Source organism: Cimex lectularius, unplaced genomic scaffold (genome assembly GCF_000648675.2).
Source record: "Cimex lectularius strain Harlan isolate CLEC.00 unplaced genomic scaffold, Clec_2.1 scaffold137, whole genome shotgun sequence".
Classification (NCBI taxonomy): Eukaryota; Metazoa; Arthropoda; class Insecta; order Hemiptera; family Cimicidae; genus Cimex; species Cimex lectularius.
Window position 1 is genome coordinate 1,202,499 of NW_019392687.1, and position 18,184 is coordinate 1,220,682.

The 18,184-nt window shown below is 34.3% G+C and overlaps 1 protein-coding gene across 1 annotated transcript; it reads left to right on the forward strand.

Annotated features, from left to right (window-relative positions):
* The first annotated feature begins 1,094 nt into the window (after positions 1–1,094).
* Positions 1,095–18,109, forward strand: LOC106664880 (ubiquitin conjugation factor E4 A). The gene is made up of 15 exons (XM_014390935.2): positions 1,095–1,830; positions 6,111–6,549; positions 6,778–7,008; positions 7,073–7,216; positions 7,282–7,602; positions 7,676–7,989; positions 8,222–8,413; positions 8,551–8,845; positions 8,905–9,050; positions 11,851–12,000; positions 12,108–12,191; positions 12,250–12,409; positions 14,935–15,097; positions 15,164–15,368; positions 17,869–18,109. Exons 1-15 carry the CDS (start codon positions 1,700–1,702, stop codon positions 18,035–18,037), a joined length of 3,144 nt encoding a protein of 1,047 aa, XP_014246421.1. The 5' UTR covers positions 1,095–1,699; the 3' UTR covers positions 18,038–18,109.
* Positions 18,110–18,184: the final 75 nt, after the last annotated feature.

Genomic DNA, 18,184 nt, shown 5'->3' on the forward strand with positions numbered 1-18,184 from the left:
CAGAAATGAAAGAGTTAGTGTCACGAGCGGGATTCGAACCCATGACCTTCAAATCCAGCTCGTGACACTAACTTTCATTTCAAACAAAACCTTAAATTTAAAAAGTTAATTAATTGAAAGAATTTAGTCAATAGATCACAAAATATAATGAATTTATATGATAATTGTGCGGTGTCAGTGTCACGTCACAGATACCATAAGATGGGATTTTTTTTTTTTTTAATTTAACGATTTGGTTGAAATGGAAAAGTTAGTGTCACAAGCTGGATTTGAAGGTCGTGGTTTCGAATCCCGCTTGTGACACTAACTTTTTCATTTCAACCGAAAACCTTAAATAAAAAATTAATTAATTGAAAGAAGTAATTTAGTCAATAGATCACTAAATACAATGGATTTATAGATTATTGTGCCGTGTCAGGGTCATGTCACAGATACCATAAGATGGGATATTATTTTTTATTTATTTAAGGATTTGGTTGAAATGGAAAAGTTAGTGTCACAAGCTGGATTTGAAGGTCGTGGTTTCAAATCCCGCTTGTGAGACTAATTTTTTCATTTCAACCGAAAACCTTAAATAAAAAATTAATTAATTGAAAGAAGTAATTTGATCAATAGACCACTAAATATAATGGATTTGTACCATAGTTGTGTGGTGTGTGTCACGTTAGGGATACCATAAGATGGGATATTATTGTATTAATTTTTTCATTTCAACCAAAACCTTAAATAAAAATAATAATTAATCGAAAAAAGTAATTTAGTCAATAGACCACTAAATATAATGGATTTATATGATAGTTGTGTGGTGTCAGGGATACCATTAGGTGCGATATTATTAGTATTCTCTCACAAAAGAGTTTAAAAGATTAAACAATGACAGAAAAGTAAATATTTTCTGTTGAATTTTCTGTTCTTTTATTCTTTACTCAATTATTGTTTTTGTAGAAATAGATAATAAACATTTTCTTTTTAAATGTCTTATTTTTATAACCAAACCTATTTTTGGTATGTAAAATATGAATATACCTAAATACATTAAAATTTAAGGGCGGGGTCAGTGTAGAATTTGTTTTGTATTTTTAACAGATAGATTGATTCTTCTAGAAGTTTAACTGGAGAATTTTAAATTCTTGAGTTAACCGATGTTTGTATAAACTCATCATTGTGTTGTCCCTTGAGCAAGAGGCTTCCACCAGGGTCGCACGGTCACACTTCAAACTTTCAAAGTTGCACTCGTAATCATAAGTTTCCTGATAATTTTCCAAATACGTTTCTCTGTCGGATGACAGGTTGAAACAAATTTTCGATTTAAACATTCAACAAAACGGATTCGATTTGTTTTCCTGTCTCTAAATTAGCGTCGTTGGGTGCCAGAAGTGCTTCCGGCCGCGAAGTTGGGGCCGTGAGTCCGTCAGTCGATGGAACGTCATTTTCAAACGTCATGTGTTGATCTGTAAATCATCCGGGATCCGCTTGTATTTGCCGAGAGTAAAATCGTTCTAAGTTTCACAGTTTCCATCGTCGAGAAAAAACAAACGGCCAAAGGCGAAGACGTTAATAATCTCACAGAACGAGTTGTGGAAGTTGAGACGAGGCTGGAAAACAAAGCTGACATTAACCTTAAACATCGCAGTTCACACGTTTGTCGTCCTTGTTCCTTGTCGAATGATGCTTTAAAAGTCGGACTTCGAACCTGAAAATGTCTGGAAAAGAATCTGAGAAAAATCCTTTTCTGAATCTTTTTTCTGAGCCGGCGGAAGCCCCTACAACATCCGCACAAGAACAAGCTTCTTCATCGGAGGATCCTGTTTCTTCTTCGTCCAACTACAAGTAAGAAATTATTTAGAGGGTTTCCTTAAATTTCGAAGGCTCAGGAATTCCATCAATCACAAACTTTAACCTTATGTGTAGTATATAAACGATAAATATCACAAAAATCATATTGAAAATTGGCAGATAACATTGAGCTGCTAAACTACTGATCACAGCTTTTACATTTTTCATATACAACAACTACAAGAGAGAGAGAGAGAGAGAGAGAGAGAGTTTGAGGGAGAAAGGGGAAAGGAAGATAGATATTCATAGATTGGTATAGATGAAAAAGATATAGAGACAGAGAGTGAGAGGGGAGAGGAAGATAGTTATACATAGTTAGATAGATAGAAAGAGATAGTGAAAGAGAGAGAGTGAGAGGGGAGAGGAAGATAGTTATACATAGTTAGATAGATAGAAAGAGAAATAGTGAAAGAGAGAGTGAGAGGGGAGATGAAGATAGTTATACATGGTTAGATAGATAGAAAGAGAAATAGTGAAAGAGAGAGTGAGAGGGGAGATGAAGATAGTTATACATGGTTAGATAGATAGAAAGAGAAATAGTGAAAGAGAGAGTGAGAGGGGAGATGAAGATAGTAGTTATACATGGTTAGATAGAAAGAGAAATAGTGAAAGAGAGAGTGAGAGGGGAGATGAAGATAGTTATACATGGTTAGATATATAGAAAGAGAAATAGTGAAAGAGAGAGTGAGAGGGGAAAGGAAGATAGTTATACATAGTTAGATAGATAGAAAGAGATATAGTAAAAGAGAGAGAAGAAGATGGATATTCATACATAGATTGATAGGGATAGATGGATAGGGAGAGAGAGGAAAGAGGAAGATAAATATTGACTGATTGATGGATAGGGAAAGAGGAGGAGACAGAGTGAGAGAGAGGGATAGGTAGATGTATATAGATAGAGCGACAAATAGAGACAATCCTTCATCGGAGGATCCTGTTTCTTCCTTGTCCAAACAAGTAAGAAATTATTTAGAGTGTTTCGGGGAGTCGATGTTTGAACACAGTACGAGACACAAGTCAATCGTAACGCTGCAATTTTCTTGTATTTTAAATCAATTTTTTGGTGAATCTTAATCTAACCAGTGGTTTAATTTCGTTTTCGTTTAATTGCGAAGTGTTTTATTTTTATTTTTGATCGAGGAATTTTCCCTACATTAAAAGTGTTTCTCATGATCAAATTGAGTACATCTGAGTCGTGAGTTTTGCTGATGAAGAAGGGATTACTTGCGATTACAACAGTGATTGATTACAAACCTTAGAAAGATAGAAAGAGAAATAGTGAAAGAGAGAGCCTAGCAGTGCACTACAACACTATCTTAATATTTCTGTTAATATCGCAATTCGTTATTTGGTCACGAATTATTTTCAGTTAATAAAACTGGGATTCTTGCTCTATTTCATCGAAGGAACAGTTATTCTCCTCGCCTAAATCAACTACAATAAAGAGAGTAAGAATTTCTCCGGAAATGTCCAAAGAAAACAAAAAAGCTTTCTTTAGAGTGTTTCCTTAAATGTCAAAAGTTCAGGAATTCGATGAATCAGGCTCAAACTTTAAGCTTATCTGTTGTAGATCAAAGATAAATGCAACAAAAATAAAATTGATAATTGGCAGATAGGATTGAGCTGCTAAACCACTGATTACAGCTTTTATATTTTTTATATCCAACAATTACAAGATAGAGAGGGTGAGGGAGAAGGAAAGGAAGAGAGATATACATAGAGATAGGAGAATAGATGGAAAGAGATATAGTAAAAGAGAGAGTGAAAGAGGAGAGGAAGATAGTTATACATAGTTAGATAGATAGAAAGAGATATAGTGAAAGAGAGAGCACAACACAAAAAAATGTTGGTGATTTCTCTTTATAGTCACAGTGATTTGGTCAAATTTGACTACCATTACATCCAACAACTACAAAAGCGAAAGGGGAGAAAAAGATAGATATATTGATTGATAGATATATAGACAATGAGAAAGATAGAGATCGAGATAGGTAGAAAAAGAGAGTGATAAAGATGATGAGAAAGAAAGCGATTTCAATGTTTTGATTGATTACAAATTAAACTATCACACTCATTGCACTATCAATGTAAAAAAATTAAATTCTAATTTATATTTAGTACGATGTTTATACGATCAAGTATCAAGTAAGACATTAATTAATGCATACTATGGCTGTATTCATGCACATATTAGTTATGCAATAGTAATATGGGGTCGCTCATCTTCAAGTAAATTGATTTTCTCCATCCAAAGAAAGGCAGTAATACCCATTTGTGGTGCAGGCTAAGATGCCGATTGCAAAATTGCATTTATAAGTCTAAAAATACTCATATTACTTTAATTATATTAAATATGTTTATTATAATTATAACAAATTACCTAAAGTGAAGGAAAAGCTCCCAGGGATGAGTTTGATTAATTCAAGTAATAGTGTTAATTATTAGGCGTTTAAATTTTTCAATAAATTGCCCGACATGTTAATTTTTTTATTCTCAAAAATATTTAAGAGGAAAATTAAGGATTACCTTACCACCGTTATACATTTAATGAATTTCTTGATAAAAAAATACAATATGATGTGAGCCTATTTTTCGTAATATTTTGTATGATGCTTCTTTACAAAATTACATTTCAGTAAAATACGTATGTATTTTTTGTATGTTCAAATATCATTTTTCTTTGTTTTATTTAAATTACATTGATTTACTTTCTATTTTTAATTTATGAATATGTAATAAATTGTTACTAAATTTTATCAGCTTCTATTAAATATATAAATACTCAATTAATTATACACAATTTTTTTCGAAATGAAAAATTTGTGTCACAGGCGGGATTCGAACCCACGATTTTCGGCTCAATACGCCGCTGCTCTACCACTTGAGCTACCGTGACTTCGATTGCCCATGCCACAAACTTCTCATTTCGACTACCCGATTTTCGGGGGTTCGAGTACTGCCTGTGACACAAATTTTTCATTTCGAAAAAAATTGTGTATAATTAATTGAGTATTTATGTAATAAATTGTATTAATAATACAGTGTAATACGTGTGTTTATTGTTATATGCTTATTATATAATATGCAACCGTTGCTTGTTGTAATCTTAAATTACAAACATTACATAATTGTAAAATGTTAAAGCAATAAAATTGGAATTGATTTGATTTGACAAAATTCGACAGAAAGATAGAGAGACAGTGAGAAAGTGAAGAAAGAGAGAGAGAGAGAGAGAGAGAGAGAGAGAGAAAGAAAGAGATGAGAGATGAAGAAAGGGAGAGAGTGATAAAGAGACAGAGAGATGGATGGAGATGAAGAGACAGATAGAGTGAGAGAGAGAGAGAGAGTAATGCCACTTAATCCTGACAGGGTCTTTTCGTCGCCGAGTATCACAGTCACTCAGAGACTTGAGTATCCCTGCATGAGTAGGGTCACAGCCTAACGGAAATTTTGTTATTGAAAACAAGAAATAATTTTCTCACCTAAAATCAATATAATTTGATATTAGACGCTTCAGAATATCCAGCAATTTGAGCATATTAGAAACAACAAATTTGAATGGTTATAAAACAATTTCCTGACTCATTAGTTTCAATAGTGCTTACAATTTTCAAAAGTTGTCTATCCAATGGACAGCGAAGTCTTCTTTTGGTCTGCCTATCATCACTGATTGGGTCTGTCAAAGGCGACCCAGCACTGAAGATGGCAAAAGGAAAGTATGGCACACAAATAGCAAGATAGGCGGAGGAAAATGATGACAGATGAGCAGTATGTAAAATTCATTGCCTGAGAATCAGATAAGGAAATAAATATGTGCTTGGATTCAGCATTATAGCAGTAACGATGATTACGATTTCCAATTTTAGCTTAGTTCGCCAAATGGAATTTATTATTTTGCTAGAACTGTAAAAATAATACATTATATTTAGTGGTCTATTGACCAAATTACTTCTTTCAATTAATTAATCTTTCTATGTAAGGTTTTGGTTGAAATGAAAAAGTCGTGGGTTCAAATCTCGCTCGAGACACTAACTTTTTAATTTCAACCAAAACCTTACATAAATAGATTAATTAATTGAAAGATGTAAAAGTAATGTTTATATGTATTGTTTTATTTTTTGCACAATCACTTCTAGTAATTAATATCCAAAAATATAAAATTTCAACACTCAGTTATTGAAATATACATTGTTATCTGTACCATAAAACATTTTTAATAACAAATAAAATACTTTATTTTTTACTTGTAAATACAATAAATATGTCGTTTTCAGGTTTATATCTGAAGAGGTGCAAAAGTTGGCTGAGGATGTGTTTAATATCACATTCACAAAGGATGAAAATTCGGTCAAGACAGGGCGGAATCCACAGTTGGTTTTCATGGAAGAGCTTGCAACGACCGCTGCCAGCAAAGCGTACGTTGATCTGGAATTGCTCAAGATAGCCCTTTTTGAAAGGCTGCTGCTCAATAATCCAGCTCAGCACCTGATCTGCGCTAAGTCGAAGACCAAACTAACTTCAAACTACCATGTCGTCCAGACGGAGTGCATGCTCTACCTTTTTGAAAGCTACAAGCGGCTTAAGAAAATTACAAAAAAAACAACCGACTTCCCTGAGAAAATCATCTCGAACATTATCACTTACGTAATCGAAAATGCTTCCACTGCACTCAGGCAGCCTGCCATTTTTGAAATGCAGGATGTCCATAGACAGGTATTTATTTATTATAAAAATTTATCCAATAAACTTGAAAATGAATTGAAAATTAATGGAATAATTTAAAATAATAATTAAGATACAATTGTATATACTTTATGAATTAAAAATTTTCTAACTTACTCAGAAAGAGAACTGTAGCTTAAGGGCTCCATACACGATCCTGCTGGCCTGTCAATTATACCTGAACTACTAATGAAAACAATTGTTCATGCGTTGTTGCAGGTTTTGACATTGTATGAAATAGAGGTGCTTTACGATGAATTCCTTCAGAGTTTTATTAGCGACATAGTGAATTTGATCATAGCAGAAGAGGGTAAAGCAGTTTTAGCAGAAGCATTCCAACCCATTTTAGTTCATATACATAAAAGCTTCGCAAACGCGACGTTAATGTCATTTCAAAGATCGCATTTTAACGTTTTGAACACGTTTGTCACTATAGTGCCTCTGGCAGATGTAAGGTTTTTCATATTTGTTTTATTAGACTAATTGTTTATTGAAATGGTTTTTGGGTTTTCAGCTTTTGTTGGATTACACAGCGCCAAGAAATTACAGAGTCGGCCTGGCTTATACCGATACGCTATTCGGGAGTATGTTGAATTTGTCATGCCTTCCGAAATCTGTCGAGGCGCCCGTGGAATATTTCGAAAAGCCTCTTGATGGTGTAAGTGACAGAATCGGCACACATTGGAGCAGTACGTTTCAAGATTTTGTCATTTTTGTGAACAGGCATTAAGCGCTCTCGAAGGAAACCTCTGGACGGCTATGAACGAACTGTGTGAAAGGATACATGCGATGTTAGATCATATTCTTCGTTTATCCCCAGAATTAAGGGGTAGGGTATTAAAATGGATCGGAGGATGTTTAGACGCAAATCTTCCACGTGGAAGGCTCTGGGCGACTACAAGCCTAGGACTCCCTGGTGCCCTGGGCTACATTTCTGATGGATTTGTAATCAATTTAACATCAGTTATGTTACGACTCTCTCAACCTTTTATCACTGACCAAAGAAAATTGCTCAAAATTGACCCAACGTATCCAGCATTTAGGGTAAATCCGCATTAAAATATTCACTCGTCTATTTTAACACATGCTAACGCTTTTCTTATTTTTCAATTATCAGGTAGAATTAAATGAAGACATGGCCAAATTCGGTGTACACTGTAAATCTTTAAATAAAGAAACCTGTCTTCTACCTTTAGAAGAAGGTGAGGTCCGTCCATTCTCTTCTCAACCATACAGTTTCATCACCGAATGTTTCTTTATGACACACAGAGCCCTGGATCTGAGTGTAAGAATATTATTAGAACGGACGCAACAACTTTACCAAGAAATAGGAAGACTACAACAATCCCTTAATGATGCTCAATCTCATGTCCAACCCAGGCTAGACATAATTGACTCATTTAGGGAAACAATGGAATTGGAAATGTCAAGGTAAATATAACAAAACTTGGCATCATCTTCAAAAACAAACCTTATCGGTTCATCAGGGTTCATGAACACCTTGAACATTTAGAAAGACAAATACTTAAAATTAATAAACCTCAATCAAAGGACAAGGGTTTTTTTAAATATTGTCATATATAATTAATAACAATTTATAAAATATTCAACTAACTACATATAACTTGAATCTTTTTTTGTTATAAATGTTTTTATTTTGTAGGTACCTGTGTATGAGATGTGCATTGCTCGAGCCAGTCATGTTAAAGCTCCTCGGGCAATTTGAAGTTGCCACGGCCACATGGCTCATCCAGGTGGTCTTAGACCCTATAACTGAAAAACGGCAGCAGTACGCGCCAATGGTCATGAGACCCTTGAAGTTTCCCCTTCCTGAAAGCGGCCCTTCAACTCTGAGGTAATAAAAAGAATTGAAGTCGTTATTTACACCAAATTCCATTGTGGCATAACATTGTCCTTTTTTTTAATTATATTTATTTTATTTTATTGTTTCTACTTATTAAGAGTTATAATTTATTAATAATGATATTTCAGGTGTATACCAGAGTTGGTTGTAGAAAGTGTGGGGAGGTTTATGAAACTGGCAAAAACGTACAGCCCTCAGACTTTGGAAGAAGGGGGCCCCAGTTTAATGGAGCCGCTCATGTCGCTCCTGCTTGTTTTAATGGGCTCAAAAAACAGAGCGAGGAATCCTCATCTGAGGGCACATCTGGCCCAATGCCTGGAATGCCTCCTACCAAGGGATCAAGACGAACCCAGCCTTAATCCGAACCCACTCGGTGTATTTTATAGGGAGAAATTATTTTTAGAACACCCCCATAGGGATCAGGTAGTTATAGATTTTATTTATTTTTTAATAATGTTTATTTTTACGGTGATTTATTGTAGATTGTCGGTTGTCTGCTGCACGTCTTCGTGTCGATAGAAATGACTGGAGAGAGTGTGGCTTTCGAGCAGAAGTTCAATTACAGAAGGCCGATGTATACTGTAATGGACTACCTTTGGGGAATCGAAGGGCACCGTGCAATATTTAGGTGAGTCTGTTTATTTATTCAATGATACATTAAAATAGCAAGTATTTTTATAAGATTTCCTGCTGCTTGATTTCTTGTTTAAAATGATTTTGGTCTATGTGTGTGTTTCGGCTTCTCACTTGTTAGACTCAGCGTTGAAGACAGCAAAATTGTACAAGGCTGACAGCCCAAAAGGAGGTTTCAAAGTGATCTGAACGACCAAACTTAATTTTGTTGTTATTCCTTTAAAAGGACTTGATATTTTATGAGAATTGCCCTTGCTCTTTAACCCCCCCCCCCAAAAAAAAAGGTAGACAGTAGTGTCTCTTATTTGAGAGATCACACAAGGAAAATATAGGTGAAATTAATGGTGGGGTTGTTTACATTTCTTGGTTTGTATTGAATGGCTTACAATATTTTTTTAAATTATTTTTAATTTGAGTACTCGGTTTTGTGGCCCAAAATTCACCCAGGGAGTGTCTACGGTATCAACCGCTCAGTTGAGACAGGAGTGGGGAAAAAAAATTAAATACCAAGAGGACATAAAATAAGAAATAATAAAAAAAAGAAGTCGAGCACCAGTCATTTAATTGGTTAAAATGACCATAAACATAAAGAAGGAAAACAAAGACAAATTAAAAATAAATAAGTAAAATTTAAAAAAAGAAGAGTAAATAAAATAAATGTAATAACCAAACTGACAAAGAAAATATTTTAAAAAAAGGCTAGTACCTACACTGGTACCAAATCTCGAGTCTGCAACAAATCCCTTATAGATGCCTCTGCTTTCTCGGCTACCGCGATCTCGTTGTCGGTAGGATTTCTGTCAGTCCATAGCTCTGGAGAAGAGAGGAAAACCAATGCTTAGAAATTCCCACTCACCCTGAACCTTTGGCCACCACTTGGAGAATTGGTTTTGTATTCAATTTTAAAAATAAATTCACTAATTTCGTGGTCCGTTTGACCAATTAATATATTACAGTTAGTTAAGGTTTTTAGTTGAGATAAAGAAGTCAATGGCACGAGCGGGATTCGAACCCACGATCTTCGGCTTGATATGCCGCTGCTCTACCACTTGAGCTATCGTGACCTCGACCCACTCGGACACTAACTTCCCATCTCAATCCCACCTTTTGAATTTTCCCTCCTTTTTGCCATTTTTCAAATGTGCAATCTATTTGATTCTCGGCGACAAATGAAATGACCACGGAGAGCTTTAGTGAAGGTATACTTCATTTTAACTTATTGAAATCACTAGTTTTCGTGGTCCGCTTGACCAATTGATATCTTTCAATTAATTAAGGTTTTTAGTTGAAATAAAAAAGTCAGTGTCACGAGCGGGGTTCGAACCCACGATCTTCAGCTAGATACGCCGCTGCTCTACCACTTGAGCTATCGTGACCTCGATCCACTCGGACACCAACTTCCCATCTCAACCGCACCTTTTGAATTTTCCCTCCTTTTTGCCATTTTTCAAATGTCGTGTAATCGGGTTGTGGATTCTCGACGACAAAATGGCAAAAAGGAGAGAAAATTCAAAAGGTGCGGTTGAGATGGGAAGTTGGTGTCCGAGTGGATCGAGGTCACGATAGCTCAAGTGGAAGAGCAGCGGCGTATCAAGCCGAAGATCGTGGGTTCGAATCCCGCTCGTGCCATTGACTTTTTTATCTCAACTAAAAACCTTAATTAATTTTAAAAATAAATAAATAAAATACTCTAAAATTATATAAATCTCGAATTTAACACAATAACAAAATTAATGAATTACAAATTTAACACCTTTATTTAAAGAATAAAATAATTTTTAAATGGCTTATTTCTCCTCTCTTCCTCTTCTCGTTCTCATCTCTACTAGCCTCTGCTTTATTTCCCTTATTTTATTTATTTATTTTTTAAATTAAATTTTTTTTGTACAAAGCCAAGCTTTGCTCTATATTTAACCAATTTTGGTCCTGGCTTGTTCCATTCTATAGTCTTTTTTTAAATATATATAATATTTATTATTTACACGTACATGTAAACAAAATGTAAGTTATCTTTTTTTAAATTTTGTTATTAATTTTTTAAATTAACTAATTTATTTTTAGATTTAATGTTCTTTCTTTAAAAAAATTAATTTGACTTGTAATAATAGTAGAAAAAATAAATGGTTCGTTGGGTCACTGCAAAACAATTTAGAATGAATAAAAACGAATTGCCCAATCCAGCCCAAAATTTGGCTTTTGTGGAAAAAATCGAATCTAAAAATCACACTTTTTTCATTTGAGAAGTGATAAGGTTTAATCCGGTATGTTGTTTATAGTGTTGTTAAGTAACAATATTTCCTCCCCTGTGAATAAAGGGTTGGCTTGAGGTTAACTTAAGAAAATATTTCAAAGGAGAGATGATTTGTCATATTCAAATTACTTCTCTCAGCAGAAATTGCATATGTTCACCAGAAAATAAATGTAGCTTGATCGTTTCTGATCATGTTGGTCACTCGCTGTTTCGGTGTTTAGAAAAGTCTCAACTTCTCCCATCTTTGTTGCTGGGTTATAACCCTGCATACTTCAAGAGTAAAAGTCTGTGTTCAAATTAGAATGGAAACTTTCTTTGATAATTTGAGAAATATTTATAAATGGGTCTGCCCTGCCATTTGTTGTACATGAAACGGTAAATGGATTTTTAAGCCCTCCTACCCTATTCGCACTGTATTTTACATTATTTATGAGCTTTAAATGTTGACAGTGAGCAGCATATTCACAGAATTTATTGAACGATGTACAATAATGTTCATCAACAGCAATGGACGATGAATTTATTTTGCTGGTTTATTTTTAAGAGAGCTTGCTGATGAAGCAGAGAGAAATATGGAAGAAGTCATCCCACCATTGTTTCTAAGGTTTCTCAACTTGTTAATGAATGACGCTATTTTTTTACTTGATGAAGCTTTGTCAAACATGGCACAGCTCAGGACATTACAGACAGCCAGGTAAATGATTTATTTAAAATGACATTATGTTGACATTTCCTTGTTACACTCTTTAAATATCAACCAGGGTTGACATTTTAAAGTTTTTTGTTTTTGTTTTTATAAAGGGACAGCGGAGAGTGGGAAAACCTGCCGGACGAGGAGAGAAGCCGGAACGAACAGTTCTTCCGACAAATAGGAATGACAGCAAAGTATGGTCCTATTATCAATTACTGTTTTATGTTTATTGCAATTCAGTTAATTGTCCAGGTTTGATAATATTCTCGGAAAGGAGACTATTCACACAATAGAATACATGAGCTCGGAAATCAAATCAATTCTGTGCCACCGCATGATGGTCGACAGGATAGCGGCGATGCTGAATTATTTCCTGTATCATTTGGTTGGCCCGAAGAAAAAAAATTTTAAGGTGAGTAATCCTTGTTAATTAATTATCAGGGCTATGCAGCAATCAGAGATTTTATATTGACAATGAACAGTAGGGGAAAAACATTTTATCCACTTATTATTTTATTATATGCTCAGAAATATGTATGTATATATTATTTATCGACAAACATCAAGTGGTCATCGCCGGCCCTCTGAGCTTTAAAACAATTTTTTTTCTGTGCATCTTGGTCACTGACTCTTGTCATATTTTCTTTCCTGTTTTCTTAGCATGCTAACCTCTCAGTATGTCTGGATGTCAACTATTAAAAGAGTTAGAAAAACCACACATACATAACACATAAAGATTTTCATTCTTCCCTTCTCCCACGTAAACACTGCTGGTGGCGAGAGCCCTCCCCAGCTAAAAGATCTGGATAATGCCTAGAGGAACCCCCGCAATGCCACGGCAAAGAGCCAGCAGACAACGTCCTCAAAAAACACGCCACGGCCCCCCAGAGAGAAAGCCAGAGCGCATGTCCTGCGTCATGCTACTGGATATTCTGATGACATCGATACCTGTCACCTCTCAAAACAAGACAAGTCTAGTCAAAAATCACTCCCCCAGAGTGCTTGATATTCCTCGAGGTGGATTTAAACCCTCCTTCATGTTACTACATGAATTACTTTCACGTCATAAATATTAATGAGATTTGTGTGGTGATTAGTGACCGTTAATCGATATTTATTTAGAAATCATCCCAATATCTGGACAAGAGAGTAAAGCAACATATCTACGATTGCAAAAAACTTAAGCAAAATCCTACAGCACTCGCTACCTACCATCTGGAACACCAACACAATTTCGACTTCAAAAATCCAAAGTATTACACACAGAACAAAACAAACATAAACATAATTTCTTAGAGGTGGTTTATATCAACAGAGATAAACACAGCATCAATTACAGAACAGATACATGTAAACTCAGTCGCAGCTACGTTAATATCATTAATCAAATTCAATATAGATAACATACCTATATCATCACATTACATTCCACACATCAAATATTTTTCACATAGTCTAATTTCCCAACAATTTAGCTTTCCTTTTCTTATTTATCCCTTTCTATTTAATCCTGAAAGTATAATCTGGCCTAACCATTACCAACACATTGTTTCCCTTCGTCTGCTCTTTTCACCCCAAAGAAGCCAACGCCTTATACAAAAATGTCTTTTCTGTACCGACATCCTTCCCCACCCCTTCAAAATCCAACATATATAAACACAAAATAGCAAAATCTCACTGGCACTCGCGACACGACACGCAAGAATGGCACAATTACACAGAAGACAAACATTTTGAGTGAGTAGAAATACTTTGATTGAATATATAAAAAAATATATTTTGCATTGTATAAATTCACTTTTCCACATCCAAAATGTAATTGTTATATGTAAACAATGTTTGTAAATCCCAGGCCCTGAAGATGATCTCAATAAAGATCGGAACGTTGGCACGATAAAGAAAATGTTTTTCTGGAACGTACATCACACCAGACCGCATCTCACGATTTCTAAATAAAAATTAATGAGATTAGTATCATTTCACACAAATCAATACATTTGCATTTATTTTAACATCAATTTTTTGCATAACTTATGTTTATCTACATAGTTATTATTTATACTACATAAAAAATTTTACTTGTAATTCAACTTTTTGCCATAATCTTTGATTAATTTTGGTCCAAAATCATACAATTTTTATTCTCTGCTTAGCTTTTGTATTTTTTTTTCTTTTTGTTTATCCTCACAACTTTGTTAATTAGTTCATTGACTATCTTCACCTGAAAGTTTCATGAAAAACCCGTTCTGCTGTATTTTTGCAAGAGGTATTATTCTTCTCGAGGCTTTCTCCCTATAAAGTTGTTATGTTTTAAATTATTAATTGTAAGCCAATAAGGTCTTAGAAAAATGACAAGGATATAAAAATTATAACAAAGGGGACCGTGGTAGCATGTTAGACTCTCGCCTCATAAACCCCACGGTTGTGGGTTCAATTCCCATTATAGCCTTTTTTCACGCTCCCTTTCCACCAAGAATATAATTAATCCATCATTTTCCATTTTTCTCTCTTATACCGGAAAATAAGTTGATTAAAAAAAAAAAGTTTATATTCTGATGTGAAATTTCCCTACAGGATCTGAGGGGTGCTGACCTGTACTTTGATTGTCCGGTCATTTTGGTTTGCGTATTCTCACTGTTTGGTCTGTCATATGTGTTTCGACTTTTTGCTATCATCAGAGGGGAAAAGCCAATCTACACCATATCTACTAAATTGTGTGATTTCTCCATGAGTTCTGTGGAAAACTGAACCTATAGCTCGGTCGTTTCTGATCATTTGGTTTCAGTTTGTTGTTGTTGTCTCGCATATAACCCATGCCAAAACGTGATCAAACCAACGAAGATAGGCAGATCAAAATGATTTGTAATGGCCAAAATTATTATAAAGTGTAATGTTTAAAAACTTACTGTATTAATAATTATACACTTTAAAATATAGGTTAAAGACCAGACGGAATTCAAATTCGATCCAGGATCCATAGTCAAAGACATTTGTAGAATATACGTTCATCTAGGCAACAGTGAAGAATTTTGTGCTGCTGTATCTAGGGACGGGCGCTCGTATAGCCCCCAGTTATTCGTATTGGCTAGTGACGTTCTAGGTAAGGTGTATGAGAATTATTTACATTGTAGTTTTTCTATTTGAAAAAAAAAATTTTTGTTTACAGTAAGAATAGGCGGAACAGACTTATTAACCGAACTTCATGCGGTTTCCCAAGAAGTCGCTAGGCTTGCAGCGTTGCAGCAGACCGACGAAGAACTGCTTGCAGAAGCACCCGATGAGTTTTTGGATCCGATAATGTCAACACTAATGACAGATCCTGTTACATTGCCTTCTTCTAGAATAAATATTGATAGATCCACAATAGCAAGGTAAACTGTATGGTAGATTTTTAAAGAAAGCATATTTGTGAAAAAAAATCATGCAAGCAACATGCAATGACTTATATGTTTATAACACACACACACACACACACACACACACACACACACACACACACATATATATATATATATATATATATATATATTTATTTATTTATTTATTTATTTATTTATATTTATTTATTTTCATTATAGAGCTTTTGAAACTCTTGACTGTAACTGACCTCCCACATGATAGTGAAGCAGGTCAGAGCTTTGAAATGGGTACAATAAAAAAAATATATATATATACAAAAATAGAGTTTTGGAAGCTCTAAAATGAAAATAAATGTGTATGTAGCACGAGTTCAGTACACTATTAATCCAAACACATTCGGTGGGGAATTTTTTTCGAATTCTTTCAAAAATAAAGTTTTGTTGTAATTTCCAGTCAGATATAAACAGTATTAATGGTCAATTATTGTGGCTTTGCTCACTTCAAACTCTCCTGCTAATTTGGCTTCATTTTGAATGCTGAAATAGAGAGGTCAGGTGAATGACGCGTAGTTAGATCCTTTCCGAAAGTTTCATTCTGCCAGTCATCATTTCGGTCTGTCGGATGTGTTTTGGCTTCTCATCTCTTCAGTGGTCGGTTTGAACTAAAATTATTAGCAAAAACTGAAAATGACGAGAAGCTAAAACAGATCCGACAAGGCAAAACTGCTAGGTTAGACAGATGAGAATGATTCAAAAAGATTTCACTATCACACTTGCCCTGTTTTTTTTTTCAAAATTTTTGACTTAAAAATAAAAAGTAATTCCTTTAATAAAGGAGGACTTAACGTTCAACTACCCTTGGGTGTTGCATACTAGGGGTCAAACCATACATTTTTCTTACATGTACATTTACAATACATTTTTCATACTGTTATCAATTGAAAAGCCATGGATTCGAACCCAGAACCAAAGCACAAATACGAGACAGACGTCCTAACCACTTTTGCTACTGGAGTCCCTAAACTCTCTACTTATTTTTCAATGCATATGTGTATGTCACCTACCTGCATAATACACATATACATGCACATAGGTGTCTTCCAGACCTGTTTTACTGCTTGGTTTTGCATTATTGAATTGAAAAGGATAATGACTGATGACAATGAATGATCAGTTTGGACCTGAAGGACTTTACTATAATTAAACGCTACTCTTATATAACCAATAAGAAGAGTTAAATTACAGTAGTAAAATAAAAAATAAAAAATCTGCTGTCTTCTTCAGTCAGTCAGTGTTTTGGAAGCTCTAAAATAAAAATAAATGTACATGTGGTATGAGTTCAATATATTGGATTCTGCTTTCCTGGAACAAAACCCCAATTGTTATCCAATATAATTTTTTTTTTTAATCTCAGATTCTTTTTTTTTTGCAATAACATTTTATTTATTTATTTGATTTGATTTGTTTTTATTTTTTTTATTTTATTTTTTATTTTATTTTTTTTTTTTTTTTTTTGTGGCGTTTTTGTAAAAACTATGTGGTTTACGAGCTTAATTCTTTTCCATTTGAGCCAGCAGATCATTTTACATAGAATAAAACAATAAAATCATACTTTTAGACAAAAATGTCAAAAAACCAAAAAAAATTTTGTTGTCTTATTCGATGTAAAATGACCTGCTGGGTCAATTGGAACAAGAATTAAGCTTGTAGACAATATCAACTTGGAATTCTAAGTCGAGTGACCACAATATTATGTCTTAATCAATGTAAAATGACCTGCTGGGTTGTTTGGGACAAGAATTATGCCCATAGACCACATAGTTTTCGAGAAAAACACAAAAAAAAAAATTGTTATTGTCTTATTCAATGCAAAATAACCTGCTGGGTCGATTGGAACAAGAATTAAGCTCGTAGACAATATCAACTAGAAATTCTAAGTCATGTGACCATAAACCCTACAACTTTTTTGCCAAGGTGGGATTGTTGGGCCCATGGGAAGGAACTTTTAAAATACCAGCCCATCATCCATAGGTTTTTTGAAATGTTGGCATACCTTTCATTGAGGATACAAGAAAAGATCAATGCTTTTGTTCATTTAAACCCTATAAATACTAAATAAAAACTCTTGTTGGCCTGTGGGTGAGTACAGGGGGTCCCATGGCACTTTAGGTGTTAAAAAGCTCTGCTAAGATTCAAACCCATAACCTTTAGCAGAATTTGAGTTGGACGCCCTAAATACTTGGCCATTTCGATCCCCCAACTCTTTGCTTATTTTCAACACAAACGTGTTATGTTGTGTCTACCACACCTGTTTTACTGCTTTTTCTTTAAAGGTATTGAATTTATTCCGCTAATCCAAATAGATCAATGTCGTGACTCTACTGTAATTACAACCCTACGTTCAGGAAATAACCAATGACAAATGATAAATTAGAGTAATAAAATAAAAACAAACTTTTTTAAGATATGACCGAATCATTGAAATGTAACGGTTTTTTTATTCTATTTCCAGGCATTTACTTAGCGATCAGACAGACCCTTTCAACAGGTCGCCCCTGACGATGAATATGGTCAAATCGAATACAGATTTAAAAGGGCGTATTGACAAGTGGATATCGGATAAGAGGAACAACAGGCAGGATAGCAACCCTGGTGCTTCGACCAGTACAAAAATGGAATAAATTATTAGTTTTATGTTTACAGAAATAAATCAAAGCAAAAGTCGAAGTGATTTTTTGCTTAAATCAGTTGTATTTTTTTAATTTTATTTTTATCTGTTAAAAGTAAATATTGTTTCCTGGTTTGTCCCATAAATTTATAAATTTCTG